This window comes from Globicephala melas, chromosome 4, assembly GCF_963455315.2.
Source record: "Globicephala melas chromosome 4, mGloMel1.2, whole genome shotgun sequence".
Lineage (NCBI taxonomy): Eukaryota > Metazoa > Chordata > Mammalia > Artiodactyla > Delphinidae > Globicephala > Globicephala melas.
This window is the reverse complement of record NC_083317.1, coordinates 82,461,371-82,486,166: the sequence shown is the minus strand read 5'-3', so window position 1 is coordinate 82,486,166 and position 24,796 is coordinate 82,461,371. Positions and strand designations below refer to the sequence as shown.

The 24,796-nt window shown below is 58.0% G+C and overlaps 1 protein-coding gene across 1 annotated transcript; it reads left to right on the top strand.

The window, feature by feature from the left end:
- Positions 1–705: 705 nt before the first annotated feature.
- On the top strand, positions 706–19,958 carry EPHB3 (EPH receptor B3). The gene is made up of 16 exons (XM_030861644.2): positions 706–820; positions 9,439–9,503; positions 10,714–11,386; positions 13,720–13,875; positions 14,673–15,023; positions 15,176–15,300; positions 15,463–15,622; positions 15,703–15,811; positions 16,198–16,250; positions 17,294–17,416; positions 17,526–17,773; positions 18,281–18,496; positions 18,608–18,757; positions 18,850–19,043; positions 19,147–19,302; positions 19,408–19,958. The coding sequence occupies exons 1-16, from the start codon at positions 706–708 to the stop codon at positions 19,514–19,516; spliced, it is 3,003 nt and encodes a 1,000-aa protein (XP_030717504.1). The 3' UTR covers positions 19,517–19,958.
- The last annotated feature ends 4,838 nt before the right edge of the window (positions 19,959–24,796 follow it).

Here is a 24,796-nt window from a genome sequence, read left to right as displayed (position 1 = left end):
ACGGACAGTATCGCTCCGCCCAATCTGATTCATCTTTTCCTTGGCCCCGCCCACCCCAGTCCTCAGAGAACGAAGGTGGGCGTGATGGAGCCGCCGCCAACTGAACTCCGGCAGAGTGCTCTCGAGGCCGAACCAGCGCGCCTGGCGGTCTGTGAGTGGGTGGAGGATGGCTAAGGGTGGGGCCTCAGAGATGACAGGCAGGCGGCCGGCCCCACCCCTCTCGCCCAGAGCGGCCGCGCCAGCGCTGGGGACAGCAGAAGTGAGTACGTGAGCGGCGCAGCAAGAACCCAGCTCGGACCCCGGACGGCGCGCGCACCCGGGGTCCCCGATCCGAGTCGGACCCGCAGCAGACCTCTGGATTATTGTGCACACCGAACTACCACCACTTGCGCACTCCCTCCCCGGCCCGCCCCCCCGAGTCCACTGGTTCCGAGCTCTCCAAGCGCCCCGGATCCTCCAGGACCGGTCCGTCCAGATTCCCCTGGGACCGACCTGCCCGCATCCCTCAGCATCGCCCGGCTCAGGGCGCCGCCTCGGTCCCGGAGCCGCCTGCCTGGATTGTACCCTCTCCTTGCCTGGATCTCGTAGGACCACCGTGCGCGAGCCTTCTTCGGAGCCCGCCGAGCGGACCCTCCCGCGGGTGCCCGCAGCCCCGCCGGCGCGGCCCGGCGCGGCTCGGCTCGGCTCCCGGAGCCCGCCCCGGCCATGGCCCGAGCCCGCCCGCCGCCGCCGCCGCCGCCGCCGCCGGGGCTCCTGCCGCTGCTCTCTCCGCTGCTGCTGCTGCCCCTGCTGCTGCCCTCCGGCTGCCGGGCGCTGGAAGGTGAGCGGCGTCGGGGGGTGCGTCCAAGGGTTAAGGTATCCGGGGTCGCCCGAGCGTGGGCCGGGGAGGGTCTGCGGTGTTGGTCCGATGAGGGCTGGGCGCACTTCAGAGGAAGCTCGGTCACCCGCGCCCTTTCCAGGGTCCGGAGGATGGGGTGGGGAGGACGCTCTCGGCGCCGCCTCGGAGGCTCCAGCTACCTCTGTGGCAGGCAGTCTGCCGGTTGCGAGATCGCGGGCAGCTCAACTCGGGAGAGCGTCCCCGAAAGTCATGGCCCGGCCGTGAGCTTCTGAGGGAGTACCCCGCACTCAGGGCAGAGGAGCGGGGCGCCGGGCACCTTCTGGAGGCAAGGAAGTGTGGGCGACCCACCAGGCGAGGCGGGGGCTCTGAGGCTGATGCGGGGCTGTGGAGGGTGGAGGCGAAGCGGGACTCCCCAGGTTGAGGGGCGGCGTTGGTTCGGAACCCCTTGGAGTGATCAGTGAGAGTGTGAGTGCGTGCACCCCGCTTTGTCAGGGAATGGCTGCGGGGATGGAGAGGCGGGGGCCTGTTATTGTTTACGGTTTACGAGCGCCAACTATCCACGAGGTGCTGTGTTCACCGGGCATTACACGCGGCTCTGCGGCACCCCCTCTGCCTTCTAGCAGGACACCCCGTGTGCTGGGGTCTCCACCGAACCCCTGAGGTTCCGGGGCTTGTCCCAGGTAGTGCCGGAGCCGGTGCCTTACGCATTAGCCGGTGGGAAAAGGCCGGGCTTCTCTCGATGGGTTCTGTGAAACCTGCCGAGACTGCTCCAACTTCCAAACGACTGTGGTTGGATGGACAGCCCAAGTGTTTTTGGCCCCGGTGGGAGAGTTCACACACTTGACACAAGCCTGAGGGAACAGAGGCACTGACACTGGTTAAACAATAGACATACAGACAGATGCAGACACAAACGCACAGTTCCCAAAATTTTTGGAGCCATTAAATGAGGGAAAATAAACCTTCCTTAAGGTGGAGGGAAGGACACCACAGAAATTTGGGGGAAATTGGGATTATAGGCAGTACTTATATTTGGTATCTTTAACAAATCCGGTCACTTTCTTAGTTTGAGAACAAACATATGAATTTCATGCGACTTGGTTTGTTCATATGTTCGTAATCGGTAAACTTGAAGGTTGGAAGGAAAAAAGAACAGAGTTCGGAGAGAAAGGCATTCTCTGGTTCTTTCTCATTTTCTCCAGGGGGAAAAACACATTCTTCTGAACGTCTTTTATCTCTGAGCCCATTGGTGCTGACAGACTGATTCACACGGGTGGACGCATGCAAATCCAGACAGACACACCGAGGTCGCGCCCACGCTTGTGCACACTCTCCCACATGTGTGTGATAGAATCACAGGCGTGAGAAACCGGTGTGGGGCTTTGTTGTTGATTGCCTCAAGGGTGTGAGCCAGGGAGCCTGCTGGAGTTCCCAGGTCTGTGTCTTAGCCCGGGAGAGGCGACACAGGCACACGCACTTACAGGACTGTGTGTGCCAGGCCCCAGAGCCCTTGTTGTGGGGCGTGGTGGGTGCTGATTCGGAGAGTGGAGTGGGGGCGTGGTTTGGGTCAGGTGAGCAAGGGGTACCTGAAAAGGCTCACCCCTTCTTTCCTCCCTCCCTTCTTCCTCTTTCCCTTCCTTTCGTCCTCCTTTTCACCCCTCACAATCTGCTGGTCCCTCTAGACCCCAGCTGGCAGGCCCTAGCTGGGAGCTGGCATCCAGGCCTCCAAGCCCAGGACCCAAAGGGCTGACCAGGAGGCAAAGGCCTGATGAGCTGTAGCAGCCCAGGAAAGAGAGGACAGTGGGACCACTGCCCCTACTCTGTCCCCTCCTCCCTCAGGCTGTGAAGTGGGATCTGGGGCTATTCCCTGGCTGGGTGGGTGGTGGCTGGGAGGCCAGGCCAGTGTGGGGTGCCCCTAGGAAGGTAGCAGTGCCTCCCAAGTGTGGCTTTCACGAGTTCCTTCACTTTTGCCATATATGAGAACTTAGGGTCTTCCGCTGGCGTGAGAATGAAAGGAAAAAGAGAGATGACGCCTCAGGGTGCTGACCCCAGCCCAGTGGTCTACCTAACCACACTCCTGCTCTCCCTCACTGTGAGATGGGATAGTAGTCGAACCCACTGTGAGATGGGATAGTAGTTGAACCCATCTCCTAGGGCTGTTATGAAGATTGAATCCTTAATGTGTGTCAAGTGCTTAGCACAGCCATTGTTATTCAAGGATTAACTGTTATTATTACCCTAGGGTCTGCTCCTTGGGGAGCGCCAGAAAGTGAAACTGGTGTGTACCCTTGCCCTGCTGGAGGGAGCTTAGAGGACGCAATAATGGGAGGAGGAAAAGTTCGTCTGGGGAGGAAGTTGTCCCCCCACCTCCATCTTTTTCCAGCTTGGGGAGGGAAAGGATGGGATGGGAAGAGAGCTGGGTCAGGAGACAGCTGTCCTTGACTCCTGCCTGTACCCCATCCCTATTCTGGAGCTCCAATGGCGGGATGGGTGGACCTGGGGGTCCTGGGCTGTGGCCAGAGGACAGGGCTGGGTGGGACGCCCAGCACTGAAGCTCTCTTCAGCCCCCCAAGCTTTATGGGTGGAGGATCTCACTCGGTTGCTCCACCCAGCCTTCCCTTTGGTTTTGCCAGGATTTGGTTTGCCCTTGGCCTTAGGGAGCCTTTAGGCTCTTGGCCTCTGAGGTCATTATATTTAGGCCCAGGGTCCTTGAGCTGTGGGCGCTGTCCCTCATGGTCTCATTGATTAGATGCTGTCTAGCACCTGGTGGTTCTTCCTCCCTATATACTTGGGGTTCATGAAGATTCTGCATCCAAATATCTCATCAGTTTTCCATGAGGATGGAGCCAGGGTCCTGGCTTATCCTCCTTGGTTGAAGAAACACCTCTCTCCTTGCCCTCTGATTGATTTCCACCTACACACACAAACACACACACACACACACACATTGCCCTCGATTTTACCCTCACTCACAGGGAAACAGGGCCACCTTGTTGCTCACTCTGCTTTCAGGTAATGTCCCCCAGTCCCCCAAGCCAAGACCATTCTCCCCTTCAGGACCATGAACCAGGGAGTGGGGTCCAGTAGGTGAGCGGACCAGGAACAGGGCGTGGGATAGGAAGGATGTCTGGACCATAGGGTCCTTATACCTCAGATGGGGTGAGGAGGTCCCTGCTGGGAAGAGACTCTTTTGAGAAAAAAGAAACAGTTACCAGATGTAAGAGGGGGGACTGGACAGCCTTCTCCCAGGCAAGCCCTGTAGCTGAGCTGCTGCTGTAGTGGAAGCAGGCCCTGGCGGGGGACAGGCAGTGTGTGACCCATCTCTTTCTCAGAGGCAGCACCAGTGACCACCGAGTAGGTGGCAGCTGAGAGGGGACAGCGGGCTGGGGTTTCTGTGGCTTCCTCACTTGTTCGAGTGGCCTCTGGCTCTCCAGCCCCCCCGCCCCGCCCCTGTTTGTCTTCAGCTGGCACCTCAGAGCTGCGACAAGGGACAGCAGCAGGGATTGGGGGGAACCAGTTTGTCCGTCACTGTCTTCCCTTTAACCAGAACTGCTGCCACCGCCGCCGCTGTGGCCTCAGCAGCAGCGAGCTAACCCAAAGCTGCTGTGGGCAAGGCCTCCGCCACCCGCCTTACACTAATTAAACAGCATGAAGAGGCTGAATCACCAGGCCTGCATAGTTTGAAAATTGTAGCCCTGCCTGTTGTGCTGAGTCAAACTGGTTTGTCGGGATTGGGCAGCTGGGAGTGGGGGGAGGGAGACTGGATACATCTGGGCACCTGATGGGGTGGGAGAGGCCCCCTGCCCCAAGGGCTGGCCCTGGCACCGGGTCTCCTGTTGCCTCTCCGCCCCCAGACTCCTGGTCAGACCCGCTGTGGCTGGGCTCCCAGGGAAGGGCTCCAAAGCTAGCTGTTCATCCGTCCTTCTGGCTGCTGGCAGGGCCACAACTGGGGTGGGGGCTGTGGGGGGCTGTGGATGAGCACTGAGGCATTTGGGCTCCTGTCCTGTGCTTCTTCCTCCCTTCTCCTCCCTCTCAGGTTTATTTAATTATAAATCTCCGTGATCTGAGGGGAAGAATGAAAACCAAAATGTGTTCTGTTCTGGGATGCTCCCCTCTCCTCCATCCCAGACTGGAGGCCCTCGGGGCCATGGCAGGGGGCGGGTGGTGGCCCTCCAGGTCCCATGGCAGGGTCTGCCTAAGACCCCTTTCTCCCCGGGCTGACCACCCGGAGTGTGCAGGTTGGTACACGCATGTACACACACCGACACGCAGGGGAGGAGAAGGATGGGAGAAGATGGGACAGATCCCTTGGATTGGTTGGCTGAGGTAGGGACCCCAGGCGGAAGAGGGGGACCAACTCCGAAGTGACCGGGAGTTTCCTCCCTCTCTTTGCAGGCAGGGTTCCAGGGTGTGCCTTCTTGCCCGCACCCTGCCCCTCTGTCCTCCTGCCCCTGCACGCGCTGCTGGCCCAGCCCAGGAGCGTGACCTTTCCCACCACCTCAACGTCCTCGGTCTGGAGTTTGGGCCGGTGGGTTTCTTGCTCCTGTCTCTAGATTTGTTTGATTCTCTGGTCTCACTGGCATGCCTGTTCCCAGGGTGGGGTGCTCTGTGTGACTTGGGGCTTGGGGTCGCTGTGGGGTCTGGCAGCTCCATAAAGTTGTGTGTCCCTGGCCCTTCACTAGGGCAGGTGGCAGGCTCCCAGCACCAGGGCGGCCCAGTGAGGCCCTCAGACACAGGCTGGGTGCCCACGATGTTCTCCTCCTGCTGGGCCCACAACTTATGTGTTGCCTGAAGCTCCTGAGGCTAAATGCCCTCATCGTGCCACCCCCTCCCCAAGGGCTCAGTGCTGGGGATGGTGGCATTGTGCTGGCCGGGAAGTGGCCTGATGCTTGGGCAAGGGCTGCACCTGGGGAGGCTGCACCCAGCCACACCCAGAATCATCCTCATGCCCCTGCCCCACCCCTAGCCTCGTGACCTGTGACAGCTCCTGCCTGGGTCAGGGCCACGGGAAGCTGGTCTGGGGCTTGTTCCTTCCCTGAGCCTCTGGCCGAGGCTGCCCCAGTACCTTTGCTTTCTCAGCAGACAGTGCCCTCTCCCAACTCTTCCTCCACCCCACTTGAAAACTCACCTCATAGAAAGATCGTGCTTGTAGCGTGTGTGTGGGTGTGTGGGTGTGGGTGTGGGTGTGAGATGTGCATGGAGGATGCACCTCTGAGGCTTTACACAACCTCTAGATATTGATACTTATACTGTGTCTGCATGCTCCTGTGGAATGTTTTGGTGCAAATGGGCATCTGTGCATGTGCAGCTGATGCTAGTTGTGTGTGACTGTGTAAGAGCATGTCACCGTGTCTGTACAGAGAAACTGGTGTTTGCGTTTGTACTTGACTACACTCAAGACTGTGACTTGTGGTTGGCAATAGTGTGCAGTTGGGTGTGTAGGGAGAACGCACTATTGAATGCACGTGCCCTCACGTATGCATATGTCTCAGGAAATCCGCACATCTGAGGGCTGTGAGAGTGAGTCTTTGCCTAAGGCAAGCCCAGTCTGTGTGTAGGAAAGACTCATTGTATACGAATGTCTCAGGAAGACTGATCTGCTTGTACCATATGTATCCGTGTGTCCATCAAAGACAGACTGTAGCTGTGTGTGAAGCCGTGTGTGTGTTTGCGGGTGGCTGTGGCTTTGTGTGTTTTTGTCCACCATACGTGTGACTTGTCGCTGCTTGGCCCCGGTGGCGGGAACGAGCCCAGCCACTGAGAACTGGGTGATGTGTGTGCGTCTGTGTGTGCACAGGCCGGGGCCACACGGCTGCTGCCACGTGGCTGTTCCCCGCGGCCCTGTGAAACCTGAAAGGGGTGCTGCTTTCCTTCTGAGCATTGAAGCCCCAGTCCCAGAACATCCCAGAAAGGCCTGGTGGCCACTTCCCTGCTTGCTTCGTGGGTTGGTGGGGCTGTATCGGGGAGCAGCCACTTGGTGGGACAGAGGAGGGTGCGGGTGCAGTTGGCAGCTGGGGAGTGTGGAGATTGCTCCCTCATTCCTCTTTTGTCCCTGTCCCCTGTAACTGTATCCTTTACCCCCGCGTGTGTACCTACACACACACCCACACCCACACATGCCACACACATAGAAAAGGTGGGCTCTGTTGGGCTGGGTCTCTCCCCGCCCCACCCCCAGACAGATGGATACTGGGGACCACCCCCCATGTTCTTCCTGAGGCTGGGACCCAGGCACCTCAGGGTCTCCCTCTTGCTGAAGCGAGCAGGCCCCTCCCCTCTCCCAGAGAGCAAGCCCCCTCCCCACCAGGGTGACCGAGCCCTTCCTCAGGCACACATGACTCGAAATCTAAGTCCTCTCCTCATTAATGGGAAAAATGTGCCGAGATTGAGCGATGGCCAAGGCTGAGCGATGGCCGAGGGCCGATCCCCGCCCCCTCCCTCTCTCGCTCCCCAGAAATTAAGCAGAAACGAAGATCCTACCCCACCAAACCCCCCCCGCCCCCTCCCCCCACTCCTCTCCGAGCCGGCGCAGGGCTTGTTTTAAACTGCGGAGGAATCTGGCTGGAGGGGGGAGGGGCTGAATATTTGGGTTTAAACAGTTCCAGATGGGTTTGGCACTGGCTGAGCAGAAGGAAGTGAGGGAGATGGAGGAGGGAGGCAGCGCGAGGGAGCGGTGGGAGCCCTGGCCTGCTCGGCGGCGGGCGGCGGGCGGCGGGCGGCGGGCAGACAAGCAGGCGGACTGGCTGGGGGGAGGGGGTGCGCTTGGCTCCACGGCTCCCAGGGACAGCGGTACTCCGGGCCGCTGGCTAGCGAAGAGGCTACTTGGCAGCCTCCCTCTCTGTCTCTGTGTCTGTCTCCTGGGGCCTCCTTGTCTCTCCATCTCGCTGTCTTTTGTAGTCCACCGCCGGCCATCCCGGCTGTCTGGTCCTAGCCAGCCGGCTCAGCACATCCCTCCAGTTCAGTGCCGCCCACCATCCGCCTGCTCCGCCCGCCTGTCTCCCTCCTTGCCTGTTTCTGGGGCCCCTGCTTCTGCCCATCCCGTCTTCCCTCCCGTACCCCTCTACCCCCCTGCTAAATGTCTGTGTCTGTCTGTCTGCCAGAGGGGCCTGTCAGGCCACCGACGATGAAGCTGGGATAGCGCATCCTGCAGCCGGGCCCTCCAGGGACCAGCTGCTGCTGCAGGAAGATGAGGGAGCCTCACTCCCCAAAGTGAATGGCTGCTGCTCGCTGCTCCCTTTGCCTCACGTGAGGGCCTGGGGCCACAGCTGCCTCATCCCCCATCCTAGGCTCAGACCCAGACTGCAGGAAAGTGGCGAAGGCCGAAAGCCTGGAGCCTGTGGGGTTTGGGCCTTTCCCTTCCTGGATACCTCCAGCCTGCCCCATTGCTGACGTGGAGGCCTTCAGAAGTTCTGGGGCGGCCCTGCCCCATTCCAGGTTGGAGTGGAGGGGAGAACTGCTGGCTCTCTTCCAGGCTATGGGAAAGGACCTGGGGCCTCTTTTCTGCTCCTAGGTCTAATGTTGGGGTCACACTGTCAAGAGAGTTTTCAAGCCAGAACCCAGGATCCAGGTTCCTAGGGGAGCAAGTTTAAGTCAGAAACGTTAATAGGCGCCTCCTGTGGCCGAGCAAAAGGAAACAGATAAAAAAATCCGAAGCTCAGAAGAGGATCGGTGCTATGACAAAGCACCTGGCCCTGGATGCATAGAGGAAGGCGTCCAACCCTGACTTGGTGGTTCAGGGAAGGCTTCCTGGAGGAGACGACATCTTGGTTGGGACTTAGGGTATACACAGGAGCTTTCCAGGTGTTCTCTGTTCCCCCTTTACAGAGGGGCATATTGCAGTCAGAGGGCCCTGGTTAAGGGGTTAGTTGTGGAATCAGATAGACCTGAATTTGAGTCACCTTTCAACTTTTCACCTCAAGTCCTAACAGTTTTACCTTACGTCCTATATGTACTGTATCTGGGCATCAGTTTCCTCATCTGTAAAAGAGGTACGCCAACAGTACTTTTATTCAAGGATTGCAGGAAGAACTGAACTAGCTCTAGAGGAACTAGTCTGGGCCTTGGTGGCCCTCACCCCGTCCTCAAAGAGCATTCCTGTCCTGTCCTCCAGAGACGGTCTGTGGGAGGCTGGGTGAGAGTGGGCTCTGGCCTGTGACTGCTCTTCCCTTCCCCTGGGCGTGTGTGGAGCTGGGCCTTTGTGCTGGGAGTGGAGTCAGGGGAGGCCTGAGCAACAGGGTCTGAAGCACACGGCCCTTTGTTCCAGGATAAAGGCCCTGCCAGCCCCTTTGTGTGGAGATTAGCAGAGCCTGTAGGTGTGTGAACTGGCCCTGGCTTCTGCCTCATTAACCCAGACCTGGGGTCAGCAGCTGACACTCACTCCCAGCTGGCCGGACAAGACATCTTTGGGGCTATGACATCTCTGGGGGTGGCTGCAGGGTCTCCTCTGGGCCAGGGGAGCTGAGGGTTTGGGGAACTTGGGGATGGGGTGGGAGTACCTGGTGGGAATCAATGTCTGGTGTCCTGGCCTTTCCTGGGCAACCTCCTCTTTCTCTTCATCCTAAACTTGGCCCCTGACCTTTTTTCTCCTTTTGCTCCCCCAGAGACCCTCATGGATACAAAATGGGTGACGTCCGAGTTGGCATGGACATCTCATCCAGAAAGTGGGGTAAGACTTCCCCCCCATTTCTCCTGAGTGTTGGTTGCCAATTAACCCCTGCAGCAGGGCTCAAGAAGGGCTGCCTCTGCCCACTGCTTGTCAGTTCCCCCTCTTGCGGCATCCCCGTCCTCTTCATCTGTCACCTTCCTCCTTTGCCTGATGGTCCATTTCTGTGAGTGTTTTCATCTCTGACTCTTCAGCCTGCTTCTGTCCCCCCTCCGCCATACACACCACCTTTGGCTCATTCTCCCTCTGCCCACCCCCCAGCCTGTCTTCAGCCTATTTCCATCCCTCTCCTGCCTGACATCCCTTTGCATGTCTGTCCTGACCATCTCCCTCCTTCCTGGGTGCTTGGGAACAAGGAAACCTTGGTTCCAGATCTCTGACTTGCTGTGTGACCTTGAGCAAGACAGTTTGCCTTTCTGGGCCTCCATTTCTTGACTGTTACATTCCTGTAGTCCTGACGTCTCTAAAGTGTTCTAATTAGCCTCCCTAGATGTCCTTCACAACTACACTAAGTTCTGGAACACTGGATTTGGGTGATATTATAGGCCCTTAGTCACCAGACCTGACTCTGTGACCTTGGGCAAGTCCCTGCCTTTGTGAGTCTTGACTTCCTCTCCTCTGGAGTGGGGACAACAGATGTATTGGATAGGGTTTTTCCGTGAGATGTTACGGAAGAAGCTGAATGAACTTTCTGGCCAACCCAATACCTTATTAAGGAGCTGTGAAGGTTAAATGCGATGGTAATAGTGATAACCAAAGTTTACTGAATGCTTGCTCTATCTGTATCAGGCATTGGTGCAAGCCCATTACATATATTAAACTGATTTAATTCCTCACAGCCTCATTTACTTGCAATCAGTCCCACTTTATAGACAATGAAATTGAGGCATAAAGATAATAAACATTATAGCTAATTCTCACATAGTACTTACCAAGTGCCCCATTCTAAGTGCTGTAGTCATTTAAAGTCATTTATTCCTTATACATCTTCTTCTTACCATGTTACAGATGGGGAAGTGGGGGCACAGGGAGGTTAAGTGACTTACCCGTAGTCACACCACAAGCAGAGAACTGGGATTTGAACCCACGTAGTCTGTGTGCTCAACCGCTACACCATGGAAGCATCTCTGTGAAGTAAATACAGCAGATCTGGGCATGTGATAAGCACCTGGCAAATGCCGGTGCTTACTCTCTGTCTTTTTCACTTGCACAGTGGGAAGAGGTGAGCGGCTATGACGAGGCCATGAACCCCATCCGCACGTACCAGGTGTGTAACGTGCGCGAGTCAAGCCAGAACAACTGGCTTCGCACAGGGTTCATCTGGCGGCAGGACGTGCAGCGGGTCTACGTGGAGCTCAAGTTCACTGTGCGTGACTGCAACAGCATCCCCAACATCCCTGGCTCCTGCAAGGAGACCTTCAACCTCTTCTACTATGAGGCTGACAGCGACGTGGCCTCGGCCTCCTCCCCCTTCTGGATGGAGAACCCCTACGTGAAGGTGGACACCATCGCGCCCGATGAGAGCTTCTCGCGGCTCGATGCCGGCCGTGTCAACACCAAGGTGCGCAGCTTCGGGCCGCTCTCCAAGGCCGGCTTCTACTTGGCCTTCCAGGACCAGGGCGCCTGCATGTCGCTCATCTCTGTGCGTGCCTTCTACAAGAAGTGCGCATCCACCACCGCAGGCTTCGCGCTCTTCCCCGAGACCCTCACCGGGGCTGAGCCCACCTCACTGGTCATTGCCCCTGGCACCTGCATCGCCAACGCCGTGGAGGTGTCGGTACCCCTCAAGCTCTACTGCAACGGTGACGGGGAGTGGATGGTGCCTGTGGGTGCCTGCACCTGTGCCACCGGCCACGAGCCAGCCGCCAAGGAGTCCCAGTGCCGCCGTGAGTGGGGACTGGCCTGGGGAGGGTCTGGGCCACAGCCGCCCGCTGCCCCCTACCCACCGCTTCCTACCTGCCAGACAGGGGGGTCTGGCCTTAGGTCTGGGGCAGAGGGAGGAAAGGGAGGAGGGGTATCAGGTGCAGAAAACATGGTGCAAGGAGGGAGATGAGAGAAAATGAGGAGAGACACCAGAATACCAGGAGAAAAAAATGAAACTAAAGAGAGAGGAAGGAAGACATGGAGAATCCTTGACAAGGAGGCAGCTGAAGAACGTGCTCAGAGTCTCGGGAGGCCAGCAGAGACGCCCGTTTGTCCAGTGCCACGTTTACGTTTCACCCTGCAAGTATTAGGTGGGACCCAGAGCTGCAGGCACCTCGTGATTGGCCGTTTAACCTGAGGGGTCTCATCTGCATCTTGAGAAGCAGTATTTATAGCACAGAGGTTAGGAGCCCAGTCTCTGAAGTCCTGAGTCCTGACTCTGCCACTTACCATCTGTGAGACCTTGGGCAAGTTATTTAACTCTTTGAACCCCGGTTTCCTCATGTGCAAAATGGGGACATTAATGGTGATTCCTTCATGGAGTTGTAGTGGGGCTTAACTGAATCAGTGCATGGCAGCCCTTGGAACAGTGCCTGGGACGTGGGGAAGCACAGCACCATGTAAGCGTTAGCTGTGACTCTCGGGAGCCCTGGGATGCACGGGGGACAAGGCTTGTTTGGTCCTGGTTTCATAGACGAGGAGGTTAGGAGGCCTGTCTTGGGTGGCTTGCCGAGACTCATGAGACCTCCCAGCGTGCTAGATTTTCCAGCTATAGCACCCGTTCATGAGAGGTTCTCTCATCTGAGGCTTACCACAACTTTGTAAGGTAGATTCCAGCTGCGTCTCCTGTGGAGCCAATAAGAAGGCCCAGAGAGGCTCTGCACTCTAGGCCTCATAGCTGGGAATGTGGGAGCTGGGACTGCAGCCTCACCCAGTGCTGTACCATGCAGGCCAAGGTGCTGAGGGCCTTGTCTTCTGTCCCCTCTGCCCTGTTCTCCCACCTGGCACTTGCAACCTGAAGCTACTAGGGGTGGGAGCTGGCTGTTAGCACAACCCTCAGTGTAAGGGGGCTGGAGGCCCAACCTGGCTGTGAGGCCCAGTGTCGGGTGCTGTTGTGGGAAGGTGAACAGTGCCTTGCCCTGCCCCTCTCCACTTCTCTATGGGAACCTGCCCTCAGACTTCCTCCTCCTAAGTGGAGAAAGGGGTGGGGGTGATGAGCCTGACAACCTGAAGAGCGGCTAACACTTTGCAGGTCCCTAGCAGGAAATGCACTATGGTTCCCATAGCAACCAGGCTGGCCTGGCCCCTGCCCCCTCTCCCACTGGCTCAAAAGAGCTGGGATGGAATATCACCTTAGTCGAGGGAGATTAAACCCCGGAGAAGGGCACAGACCCAACACCCCGGACGACCTCCCCAAAGGCAGTTGTATGTGGGCAGGATGACCATATGCTTTAGTGTGTCCAGGGCAGTCCTGGTTTATGCCTGTCATGCTAATGTGATTATTACTAGTGCCCGCTTTCACTCTCAAAATAGTGCAGTTTGAATAATAAATTATATGGCCATCGTAGCTATGGGGACTCTCCAGAGCCAGGCCCAAAGAGAGGCTCTGAAGGGGTGTGCAGGCCCCAAGCTCTGGGCTCCCTTTGGGGATTGGGGTTCCCCTCGTGGATGCTTTGAGGCCTCTGAACTCCAGGTGACCCCAGCCTTCCTGCCTGCTTTCTTTCTCTCCTTTTCTCACCCTTCCTCAGCACCCACCCCTGCCCCAGGGCAGAAAGGAGCTGCTGCCCTGCTCCTGGTTGGGTGGGGAGAGAGGCTGGCTGTGAAACTCAGAGGCCCCACCTCCTGGCTCTTCTGGGGCGTTCTTCAGGATCTTCAGGAATAATTATCCTCGAGCTTCAGGGAGGGGTGGGGGCGCCCCAGCAGAGTAGAGGCTGCTGCCAGCCCACTAATGGTCTCTTCCCGTCCCCCTCCCTCCTCTTCCTCCTCCCTCTCATCCCTGCCTCGACAAGTCCAGGCTGTCCGGGTGATGGAGCTGACGTCTTCGTCTGTGAGGCCCCAGAGTTGGGGGTCGGGGTCGGGGCAGGGGCGGGGAGGAGTCCACTGACGTGGGGTTTCCACGGGGCAAAAGGGCCTTTTGTAGCTGCAGCTGGACTTAGGCAGTACCAGCACGGCCCCCGCAGTCTGGGAGGTGGGGGACCGAGACCTGTGCTTGGGAAGGGCCAGATTCCCACAGAGGTGTGGCGGGTTGGTGTCTGCAGGGATAGAGGTGAGACGTCCATCCTCTTCTCCCCCCCAGCCTGTCCCCCTGGGAGCTACAAGGCAAAGCAGGGAGAGGGGCCCTGCCTGCCCTGCCCGCCCAACAGCCGCACCACCTCGCCAGCCTCCAGCATCTGCACCTGCCACAGTAACTTCTACCGCGCAGACTCCGACTCTGCAGACAGTGCCTGTACCAGTGAGTGAACGCGCATCCTCATACTCTCCCACTCCAGGCCTTCCCTCTGCGGGCCAGCCCGGGGGTGCCTAAACAGTCTTTATGAATAGCTCCACTTTCCAGATAGGATAACTGAGGCTCAGGGGGGTTAGATGTTGTGTTCAACATGGCACAGGTAGGAAGTGACCGGCCCTGAGCCAGAATCCAGGTGAGCTGAAAGGCTTAGCCCTCGCACCAACATTTAATAAGCATTTGTTAGCTCCTCGTTGGGTATCAGAAACTGGCTAGGACCCTCTAGTCCATTACTCCTTCCTCTGTCTAGAACTGCTATTCTTTTGGCCCAACTCTAACCAGAGAGGGGACCTCATAACCCTGGGGCAGCCTGGTGTCCTGCTTTTTCCCTGCTTCAGCCTTTAGTGCCAGGAATTGCCAGGCGCCAGGGATGTGGAAGAAAAGATACAGTCACTGTTCTAGGAGCTTGCAACCTGGTGGGAGAAACAGATGTGGAAACAGATAATGACCATATAATGTGCTAAGTGCTGGGCTGGAGGGATGCCCAGGAATTGTTACAGGAATGCAGAGGACGGGAAGAGAATGAATCAAGGAAGGTTTCCAAGAGGAGGTGACCTCTCGAGTTGAGCCTTAAAGGCCAAATAAATAGGAGTGTGCCCAGCGAAGAAGCGTAGGCAAGGTATCCGCTTATTAAAGCAGAGGCAAAGGCAAGGAGGTGGGAAGCAGCTTGGAGTGTGCAGGAACTCTGGACAGACGGTGGTCCTAGGGCCCTAGCTCACTGTCCTCTCCTTCCACCTTTCCCACAGCGGTGCCGTCTCCGCCCCGGGGTGTGATCTCCAATGTGAATGAGACCTCGCTGACCCTCGAGTGGAGTGAGCCCCGGGACCTGGGCGGCCGGGACGACCTCCTGTACAACGTCATCTGCAAGAAGTGCCGTGGGGGCCTTGGGGCCGGGGGCACCGCGACCTGCTCACGCTGCGATGACAACGTGGACTTTGTGCCTCGGCAGCTGGGCCTCACAGAACGCCGGGTCCACATCAGCCGTCTGTTGGCCCACACGCGCTACACCTTTGAGGTGCAGGCCGTCAACGGTGTCTCGGGCAAGAGCCCTTTGCCCCCCCGCTACGCGGCTGTGAATATCACCACCAACCAGGCTGGTGAGGAGGGCGCACAGGAGGGTAGGGCCTGGGCCATCTTCCCCCACATAGAGCTGAGGTTGCCTGGGGCACAGACCATCGGGGGTCCCGTGGGAACTGGGTCCTTGGGAAGGGTGCCAGGGCCCGTGATGAGCCCCCCGCTCTTCCCCTAGCCCCTTCTGAAGTGCCAACACTACACCTGCACAGCAGCTCAGGAAGCAGCCTGACCTTGTCCTGGGCACCCCCAGAGCGGCCCAACGGAGTCATCCTGGACTACGAGATGAAGTACTTTGAGAAGGTCAGAGCCTCCAGGGGCAGGAGGAAGCCTTGGGACAAGAAGATTACCCCAGAGAGTGTCAGGGGCCCTTGAGAGCAAAGCCTTGGGTACTGAGTGGGGGGTGGGCAGGGGCCGATGGGCGTCAGGGCCCACTGAGACACAGCCTTCCTCCTGGTATTGCAGAGTGAGGGCATCGCCTCCACAGTGACCAGCCAGAAGAACTCCGTGCAGCTGGACGGGCTGCGGCCTGACGCCCGCTACGTGGTCCAGGTCCGCGCCCGCACCGTAGCTGGCTATGGGCAGTACAGCCACCCGGCTGAGTTTGAGACCACAAGTGAGAGAGGTACACACCCCCCACTCACCTGTCCCTGCCCCTGTCCACACTTTCCACCCCACCACTCACCTGTCCCTCCCCGTCTCTAGGCTCTGGTGCCCAGCAGCTCCAGGAGCAGCTCCCCCTCATCGTGGGCTCTGCCACAGCTGGGCTTGTCTTCGTGGTGGCTGTTGTGGTCATTGCTGTCGTCTGCCTCAGGTACTCCCAGGCCCAGGGGCTGACTAGAGCTTCCCTTTAGTGCCCTAGAGCCCTCTCGCCACATAGGTGAACCATCACCCACGTCAGACCTAGAACCACAGCCTTCCTAGGCCCAGGCTATCCTTGTCGGAAAGGCTGTCTCCAGTCCATGCCTATGTCCTCGTCCTGTCCCCTCCCTGTCCCCTGAATCTACTGGCAGATTCCCTCAGGGACCAAGTCCACTGAGCCTCTTGCCCGGAGACCCAGTGGCAGCTGTAGCCACTGACCATAGCACCGGGCACTGGGTGGTCCCCTATGCTCTCTGCCCCTCCTGTGAGCCCAAGGGTCCTCTGAAGGGAAGGAGCTGCGGACTTGTCTCATGCCTACCCTCCACCCCGCCCCTCCAGGAAGCAGCGGCACAGGTCTGATTCAGAGTACACGGAGAAGCTGCAGCAATACAGTGAGTTTGCTTCCTCATCCCAACCTCCCAAAGCTCCCTTCGTCCCTGCAGGGCTTGGAGACACCCCTTTCCCTGTCTGGGACTTTATTCCTTTAACTCCTACCCTGGCTGCCCCCTCCTGCTTCCAATTAAGTGCCACTTCCTGAGCCCCTACCTCACGCCCCCTAGCCCCAGAGATGAGTGAGATGTGACCCCTGTCCTCAGGGATAGTCAGTCTTGTAAGAAAGACGACATAGGTATACACAGGAAACAATGAGAGAACAATTAAGTGTTAAGCCGGGTGTTCCTGGGACAGAGGGCAGTGAGAGTTCAGAAAAAAGGAAGGCTTCCTGGAGGACGTAGCCTTGGGCTGAGCTGAGCCAGGTGGGATAAGCAGGGTTTAGAGAGTGGGGGAGAGCATTCCTGGCTAGAGGAGCCTCTGGAAGGTCGTGGGTGGGGTGGGGAGAGTGCCCGACAGGGGGGCCAGTGAGAAGGCTGGTTTGACAGCTGCTGGGAAGCCAGGCTGGGTGGTTGCGGCCAGTCCTTGGAGGGTCCTGAAAGGCAGGCAGAGGAGTTTGGACTTGACTGCACCACCGGTGATCTGAAAGGCTCTCAAGCTGGGGAGCAATACTATGAAAGTATTGTCGTAGGAAGACAGGTGTGTGGGCTAGATTGGTGAGCAAAGTCTAGAGGCAGAGAGCCCAGCTGGGAGGCTATTGCAGTAGTCTGAGTGTTGATGGCCTAGACAAGGTCGGGGGCAGTGGGAATGAGGAGAGGGACGGATCTGAAATAGGTTTTGACACCATGAGAGATGAGGGAGAAAAAAGAAGAATCCTAGGTGTCTAGCCGTCATGGTTACTAGTTCTCACCAAGAGGACAGTGGCGGGGTGGGGAGGGCAAGTTCTGGCTTCAACAGAGGAGTACGGAGCAGGTTTAGCAGAGAGGCTGGGAATGTGTTCCTGTCTCGGGGAGGAACCTGGGGCAGTATCCCGGGTCGCAGAGTTCCCTCACTGTCCCCAGCTCAAGGATCTCACCCCCTCTCACACCCACCTTTTCTTCCTTAGTTGCTCCTGGAATGAAGGTTTATATCGACCCTTTTACCTACGAAGACCCTAATGAGGCTGTGCGGGAGTTTGCCAAGGAGATCGATGTGTCCTGTGTCAAGATCGAGGAGGTGATTGGAGCTGGTGAGTCCCCTGGGGCACGGTGGGGAGGAGAGGCTGGTGGTGACCCCGAGGGAGGGCAGAGGTGGTTGGGTACAGAAATAGCTTACTATCTGTGCCCTGTGCCCTGCAGGGGAGTTCGGGGAAGTGTGCCGGGGTCGGCTAAAACAGCCTGGCCGCCGGGAAGTGTTTGTGGCCATCAAGACACTCAAGGTGGGCTACACAGAGAGGCAGCGGCGGGACTTCCTCAGCGAGGCCTCCATCATGGGTCAGTTTGACCATCCCAACATAATCCGGTTGGAGGGCGTGGTCACCAAAAGTCGGCCAGTCATGATCCTTACTGAGTTCATGGAGAACTGTGCCCTGGACTCCTTCCTCCGGGTAAGAGCCAGCCCCTGACCCCTCCCCCTCTTCCTCCCCCCACCCCCAGAGAGCTAGGTTGGGCAAACCACCCCCTCCCACAAGTCAGGCAGACCCTATTCAAGTCCAAATATTTACTGAGGTGGCATGGTGCAGGGAAAGAGCTGGGCCTTCAGAGCCAGGAAAACCAGAGTTCTCATCCGGACTCTGTCCGCCCCCTACTGCCTGTGTGACCTCAGGCTTTACTTAACCTCTCTGAGTCTCAGCTGCCTTGGTTGTAAAATGAGAATGGTAAGTTATTTGGGTCCTCACAGGGGTTAATTAGGTTGATATATACAGATGCCGGCCACATAGGAGGGCAGCTTCCTTACTCTCAGTGCACGAGGGACATGGTCAGATGGGTAGATGAGGCATGGTCTTGGAGGACTTGGAGAGGGTGGGCAGGCGGGCAGGCAGGAGGGTCTTGGGTGGGCCTGCGGCCAGGCAGGAGGCAATGGGCACCCCCTTGAGCCTGCTCGTTGCCTCCAGCTCAACGACGGACAGTTCACGGTCATCCAGCTGGTGGGCATGTTGCGGGGCATTGCTGCCGGCATGAAGTACCTGTCTGAGATGAACTACGTGCACCGAGACCTGGCTGCCCGCAACATCCTTGTCAACAGCAACCTGGTCTGCAAAGTCTCAGACTTTGGCCTCTCCCGCTTCCTGGAGGATGACCCCTCTGATCCTACCTACACCAGCTCCCTGGTACAGGAAGCCGCCGGGAGGGAGACTGGGGGCGGGGCCAACCAGGCAGGGGCTCGGGGCTGGGGATCAGCCCGGAGACATAGGGTGAAGGGCGTGTGCCCCCCCCACCAGGGCGGGAAGATCCCCATTCGCTGGACCGCCCCAGAGGCCATAGCCTATCGGAAGTTCACCTCTGCTAGTGACGTCTGGAGCTATGGAATCGTCATGTGGGAGGTCATGAGCTATGGCGAGCGACCCTACTGGGACATGAGCAACCAGGATGTGAGTGGGGCCAGCCAGAGCGCTCGGGTGGGTGGGAACTGGCTGGGGAGCAGAGTGGTGGCTTACTCCAGGGTTCCCTGCTCTTGGCTCAGGTCATCAATGCCGTGGAGCAGGATTACCGGCTGCCCCCACCCATGGACTGCCCCACAGCACTGCACCAGCTCATGCTGGACTGCTGGGTGCGGGACCGGAACCTCAGGCCGAAATTCTCCCAGATCGTTAACACGCTGGACAAGCTCATCCGCAACGCCGCCAGCCTTAAGGTCATCGCCAGTGCCCAGTCTGGGTCAGTTCCTCCGCCTCTGCCCCTGCCCTGCTCCCGAGCCAGCAGCACTACCCCTGCTTCCCCTGACATCAGGACTCATCAAGTCCCTCTCTTCTCCCCACAGCATGTCACAGCCCCTCCTGGACCGCACGGTCCCAGACTACACGACCTTCACGACAGTTGGTGACTGGCTAGATGCCATCAAGATGGGGCGGTACAAGGAGAGCTTTGTCAGTGCGGGGTTTGCGTCCTTTGACCTGGTGGCCCAGATGACCGCAGAGTGAGTGTGCCTCCCATTTGGAGGGGCAGGGCTGGGGGCCCTGAGCTGGGCCCGGAGTGGTGGGCAGTCGGGGAGGGACTGACTGTGCCCTTGGCCCGTCTGCAGAGACCTGCTCCGGATCGGGGTCACCTTGGCGGGCCACCAGAAGAAGATCCTCAGCAGTATCCAGGACATGCGGCTGCAGATGAACCAGACGCTGCCTGTGCAGGTCTGACACCCAGCTCCCACTGGACGGGTGCCCTCCAGGGACTGTGCAGGACTCTGACCAGCTGGCTGGACTTCGGGACTTCGGGATGTCTGGCCTTCGGCTGTGGCCCAGAAGATGGAAGTCTGGGGAAGGCCCAAGCTAGGACTTCTCCTCCAGGCCTGTGCTCCCTCCACAGGAAGTTTGCCCCAAACCTCTTCATATTGAAGATGGATTAGGAGAGGGGGTGATGACCCCTCCCAAGCCCCTCGGGGCCCCGGCCTTCCTGTTCTCCAGTGGGGGATCCCCACCACCTCAGACTTGGCTGTTCTTCAGTGCTGGAGGTCCTGGCGCGGTCAGGTGGGGAATACACCTGGGTTCCATAGGGCCCAGCCCTGGCAGGGGTCTGGACCCCCAGGTAGGCAGAGAGCAGTCCCTCCCTCAGGAACTGGAGGAGGGAACTCCGGGAATGGGGAAATGTGACACCCCCATCCCGAAGCCAGCTGGCCCCCTCCAGTTTGCACAGGGACTTGTTCTGGGGGCTGAGGGCCCTGCCCCACCCCCGCCCTTGGTGCTGTCATAGAAGGGCAGGCAGGGGCAGGCTGAGGAGCAACCCCTTGCCCCCCAGAGACTGACTCTCAGAGCCAGAGGTCGGATGTGAGTGAGTGAGTGAGTGAGTGAGTGAGTGAGTGAGTGAGTGTGTGTGTGTGTGTGTGTGTGTGTGTGTGTACGCACTGGCCTGCACAGAGAGTATGGGTGAGAGCTTGGCCCTCTGCCCTGCCGTGGGGCCAGCTGGGCCGTCAGCGAAATAAAGGCAATAAGATGATTCTTTTGCCCCTTCTCATTCGACCTCCCAAGGCAGGATTCCCTGATGCCCTCGAGTTCACAGTCCCTCAGCGCCAGCCCTTCAGAACTCCCAGGAGTCATTGGGAGGCCAGATGCAAGCCACTCCAAGTACCACTTCCCTTTCATGCTTCAGCCTTGCGGCATCTGACTTCTTGGAAGTGGGGAAGTAACAGTAGAGAGGAAACTACCCCAGAGCTCCTTCCTTCTAAGGCCCAGGCCTTCCCAGGGGCTGTCGGAGTCTGGAAGGTGTTTTACAGATGGTGTTTCACACCCATTGTCTCTGAGGGGGCTGGGGGTAGAGGGAGTTGGTCAGCTCCCAGGGTCTCATGGCCCTGGACAAAGGGGATGAGAACCCACGGGTGTTCGGATGCAGAGGCCAGCTCCTTTCAGCAAGTGTCAGTGGAGCAGTGCGGCTCCTCTTTACTGAACGGTTACTATGCTCCTGGCACTGGGCTAAACCGCTCCATTTATACACGGATCTTATTTAATCTCACAACAACCCAGCCAGGGAAGGAAGTATTTTTATCTCTTTTTTACAGAGGAGGAAAGGGAGAGGTTAAGTAACTTGCCCAAAGTCGCTGAGCCAGTAAGTGAGGCCCGAGGCTGGGATTCCCACCCAGAGACTGCCTGCACACTTGAAAGGTTCAGAGGATAAATAACCAGAACCAGGGAGAGGGTTAGGAAAACAGCTTCTGGAAATAAATGTCAAAGGAGAAAGGGGGTGGAGTGGGCGTGGGGCTCAGAGGCCCCATAGATGCAGACACATGCAGGGAGGTGGGGTGGGAGGTGTGTGCAGTCACTTTCCCAGTGTCAGAAGGAGGGAACCTTGGGCAATAAACCTTGGTGGGGCATGGAACAGGTTTCTAAAGAACCTGCCCATCCGGGTCTGGCTGGACCCAGGAAGGAGTGTGGACAAAGCCTCACGGATCTCGCACATCTTTCCAGGCAGGGCAGAGCTCCGTAGAGGAATTCTAAGTGGGGGCAGTAGCTAGGGGGAGGCGATGCTGCAGCTGTGGAGGCCCAGGCAGCTATTTCAGGTGCAGGGGACCGGCCCCGGGAGGCAGGCCAGGCCGGCGGGAATGGAGTTGGTCTAAGGCGGAGGTGGAGGGTTTCGGCCCGTCGGCTCAAAACCTGGCGGGGAGAAGGTCAGGGGCGCGGCTGTCGCGCGGTGCCGGCTCCGGGGCCCGCTCTGCCCCTCGCCGCGCGCTCCCGCTCTGGGGCTCTGGGGCTTCTCCCGCCGCGCCGCTCCTTAGTATTCCCCCCACGGAGCCCAGCAGCGCTGCAGAGGGGGAGGGGCGGACCCGAGGGGGTGGGGCAGGAGGCGGGCGGGGGGGACCCGGGGACCGGGGATCGGGTGAGACGGAGCTCCTCCACCGAGCCCTCCTTTCTTCCCTGGTTGGGGACTCTGCCGAGGGCGGGGGCTCGAAGGGACGATGCGGGGCCCCGAGGCCGCCTTGGGCCCAGGCGCCGCCGCTGTCAACGGCGCGAGGTGTGGCGGGCGGCCAGGGGAGGGGACGCGGTGCTGAGTGGCGTCCTGCACACCCTGCGCCGCATTCCCGGGCTGAGGGCTCAGATAAAGGGGAGGGGGCGTTCCAAGCTCCTGCTCAAGTGTCCACTTCCTACTCCCGAGGCTGCGGAATGGGGGAGGGTTCGTGGCCCGTGTCTCCTGGAGTGACCCCCTAACTTACTCCTTCACTCTAATCATTTTAGCGGGAGTCTGGGCTGGGGGCTCCGCACGAAGAGGTAAGGCATCGCCGCCTACTGGGTAGGCAGAGGGAGCGGGACAGTTGGGCGCTGAGCGCCGGGGCTGGGGCGGGGTGGGGGGTGGGGGATGGGGTGGGGGGTTGGGAGCCGCACAATGAAGGGACACTAGTTGTGTGCGCTCCAGGCTGAAGATTTCAAGGGGCGTCTGGAACTCAGCAATCGGGGTGCATAAGGTACTCTGTTGGATGTGCCCTGTGCAGCACAGGACACATACCTCCCTTCACGTGTGATCAGATCTGTACTCCCCTGCATGCACGCTATGTCCCCAAGTCACCTCCCTTACCCAGGTTCTCACGTCCTGTTACAAGATCCTCCCTGGCCCCATCTCCCAACCCACACACCATAAGAGCTTCCCACGACTGAAAAGAGGTGGGGGAAGGGATGCCAAGAAGGAAGGACAAAGCCATCCCCCTTCCTGGAAGGCTCCTCCCCCCCAGTGCATTCCCACCTGGGCCGCCTAACCCTGCTAACCTGTGTCTGTCTCACTGGGGGCTGGGAAGAGTCCTCAGACCCAGGAGCAGTTGGGTAAAGAGGGATGAGGATAGGGCATAGGAAGGATGAGGGTACTCCGGAGGGGTCTGGCTTTCCTGCGGCCAGGTGAGGAATGAGAGGTAGCGAGGTCTTAATCTGGTTAGAGTCTTCGTTAATTAATTACACATTCCTGGGGGCAGAAAATTAGATCTCCCAAGTTAGTGCTTAAAAAGGGAAGCCAGTGGGATGGGGGCTGGGGGGAAGTGTTAGCCCTGGGGTACCGGCAGCTTCCCCTCACCTCCCTCATCCCATCTGCCCCAGAGAGGGAGTTGCAGCCCCAAATGACACATTTCGTGCCTCTCTCTGTGCCTGAACACAGAGAGTAGGGATAGGTAGAGAGAGTAAGCTGCTCTAGACTGTGCTCAGCCCCTGACAGTATCCCCCTCCACCAGGATGGCCCCAGGGAGAGGTCCCTGGACAGCAGCTGTTGGATCTAAGTCTGGGTGGCCAGACCCTGGATTAGAACCCGGAGATCTGGGGTGACTGGGGTAGTGCAGTGGGAATGGCTGCAGATTTAGAGTATAGGCAGACCTGGGGTCAAAGCCCAGCTTCCTAGTCTTTGACCTTGGGCAGGTTGACCTCTCTGTGCCTGGATGTCCTTATCTATAAAAAGGTGTAGTAATCATTTCTACCTCATGAGATTGTTGCAAACATTAAATCAGTTAATACATGTAAAGTGTGTGCTGGGATCATAGTAAGTACTCAAAAATGTCAGCTACCATTTTTATTAGTATGACGTTTGAATAAAATGTAAGAACAGATAGGAAAATGCTGAGTAGTGCTTGGTGGCATAGCTGGGGGGAAACCAAGGTACGGGAGGAAATCCACCAACTCTGTTTCAGCCATGGGGATGCTGGACATTATGCTGCAGGCTTAGCCCAGGCACTGGCCCACTTCCTGGGATAGGGCTGCTGGGGCCTGGGTGGTTTGATGGCAGTGAGGGTGAGGGTGACGAAGCTCATTAAGGGGTAGAGAATGCAGCAACTTGCCAAGGAACCGAGGGACCATGGTTTCTGCATTTCTCCCCTTAGTGCCCTGATCCTGGGTCTGTTTGGGGGTGGGGGAGGGGATTCCTTCCCTCCAATATTCATTCATTTTTCAAATATCTACTGGATATTTGCTATGTGTCGGGCATTGTGTTGGGCACTAGGATATTGTGATGAACAAGAGCAAAGACAGATGCTGCTTCAAAGAGCTTAGTCTAATAGGAACATAGATGCTCTTCAAATAATCATGCAAAGAAATGTATATAATTACAAGGCAAAGTAAATGTTATGGGTGCAGGATAAAATCACAGCTTTAGTGACCTGAGCCAGTCTAGGACAAGGCCAGGGGTCCTCTAACCAGTTATCTGATGCCCAGCAGAGGAAGCTGGGACCCCCATTACTATCCAGGTCCCTTTATTTAGCCTTTTGGTATCTGACCCTGAGTATATCTTCCCTCCCTTCCTCCTTCCCTTCCTCCCTCCATTTATTCAACATACCTTCATTGGGCTCTTCCATATGCCAGTCCGAGTGTATGGAGCTGAGGGTGTGGGGATGAACCGGTTACAGCTCCCACTTCCTCAAGGTACACACAGCTCAGAGGGGGACACTGATATATAAATCAACTAATACAACGTGGTGAGGTAAGTGCTACAGCTAGGCAAGCACCAGGGGCTGGAAGGAAGGGACCTGGGCTGGGAATTCCATCAAAGAAGGTTGCCACAGAAGGTGACTTGAATTAAGCCTTGGAGGCTGTTTGCAGTTGGCAAGAGGGGAGAAGGGAGCAGTATATGCAAAGGTCCTGTGCCAGGTAAGAGCAGGGCAGTCCAGGGGCACACAGGACATTCCAACTCAGGATGAGGAAGGAACAGGGTCATAGACAAATGACATTGACCAAGACTTCCCCTCTCCCATAATTCCTCCCCAGCTGGGCCTTCCACTTCTCACGGCCCAGAAGACTAGTCTTGGGCACCTGGTCCCAGCAGTTCTACAACTCTACTTGGGCACCCTCTCCATTGCTACTTCTGTAGCCCTCTGCTCTACCTGTTCCCTGCTGCAAGGCACATTGTCTACAAGCGTTTCCGAGCACCTGACGCCTTCTATCCCCACTCTACAGAAGAGCTCAGAGAGATGACGTGGCTTGGCTGACGTCACAGAGCCAGTCAATGGCAAAGCCAAGATCTGA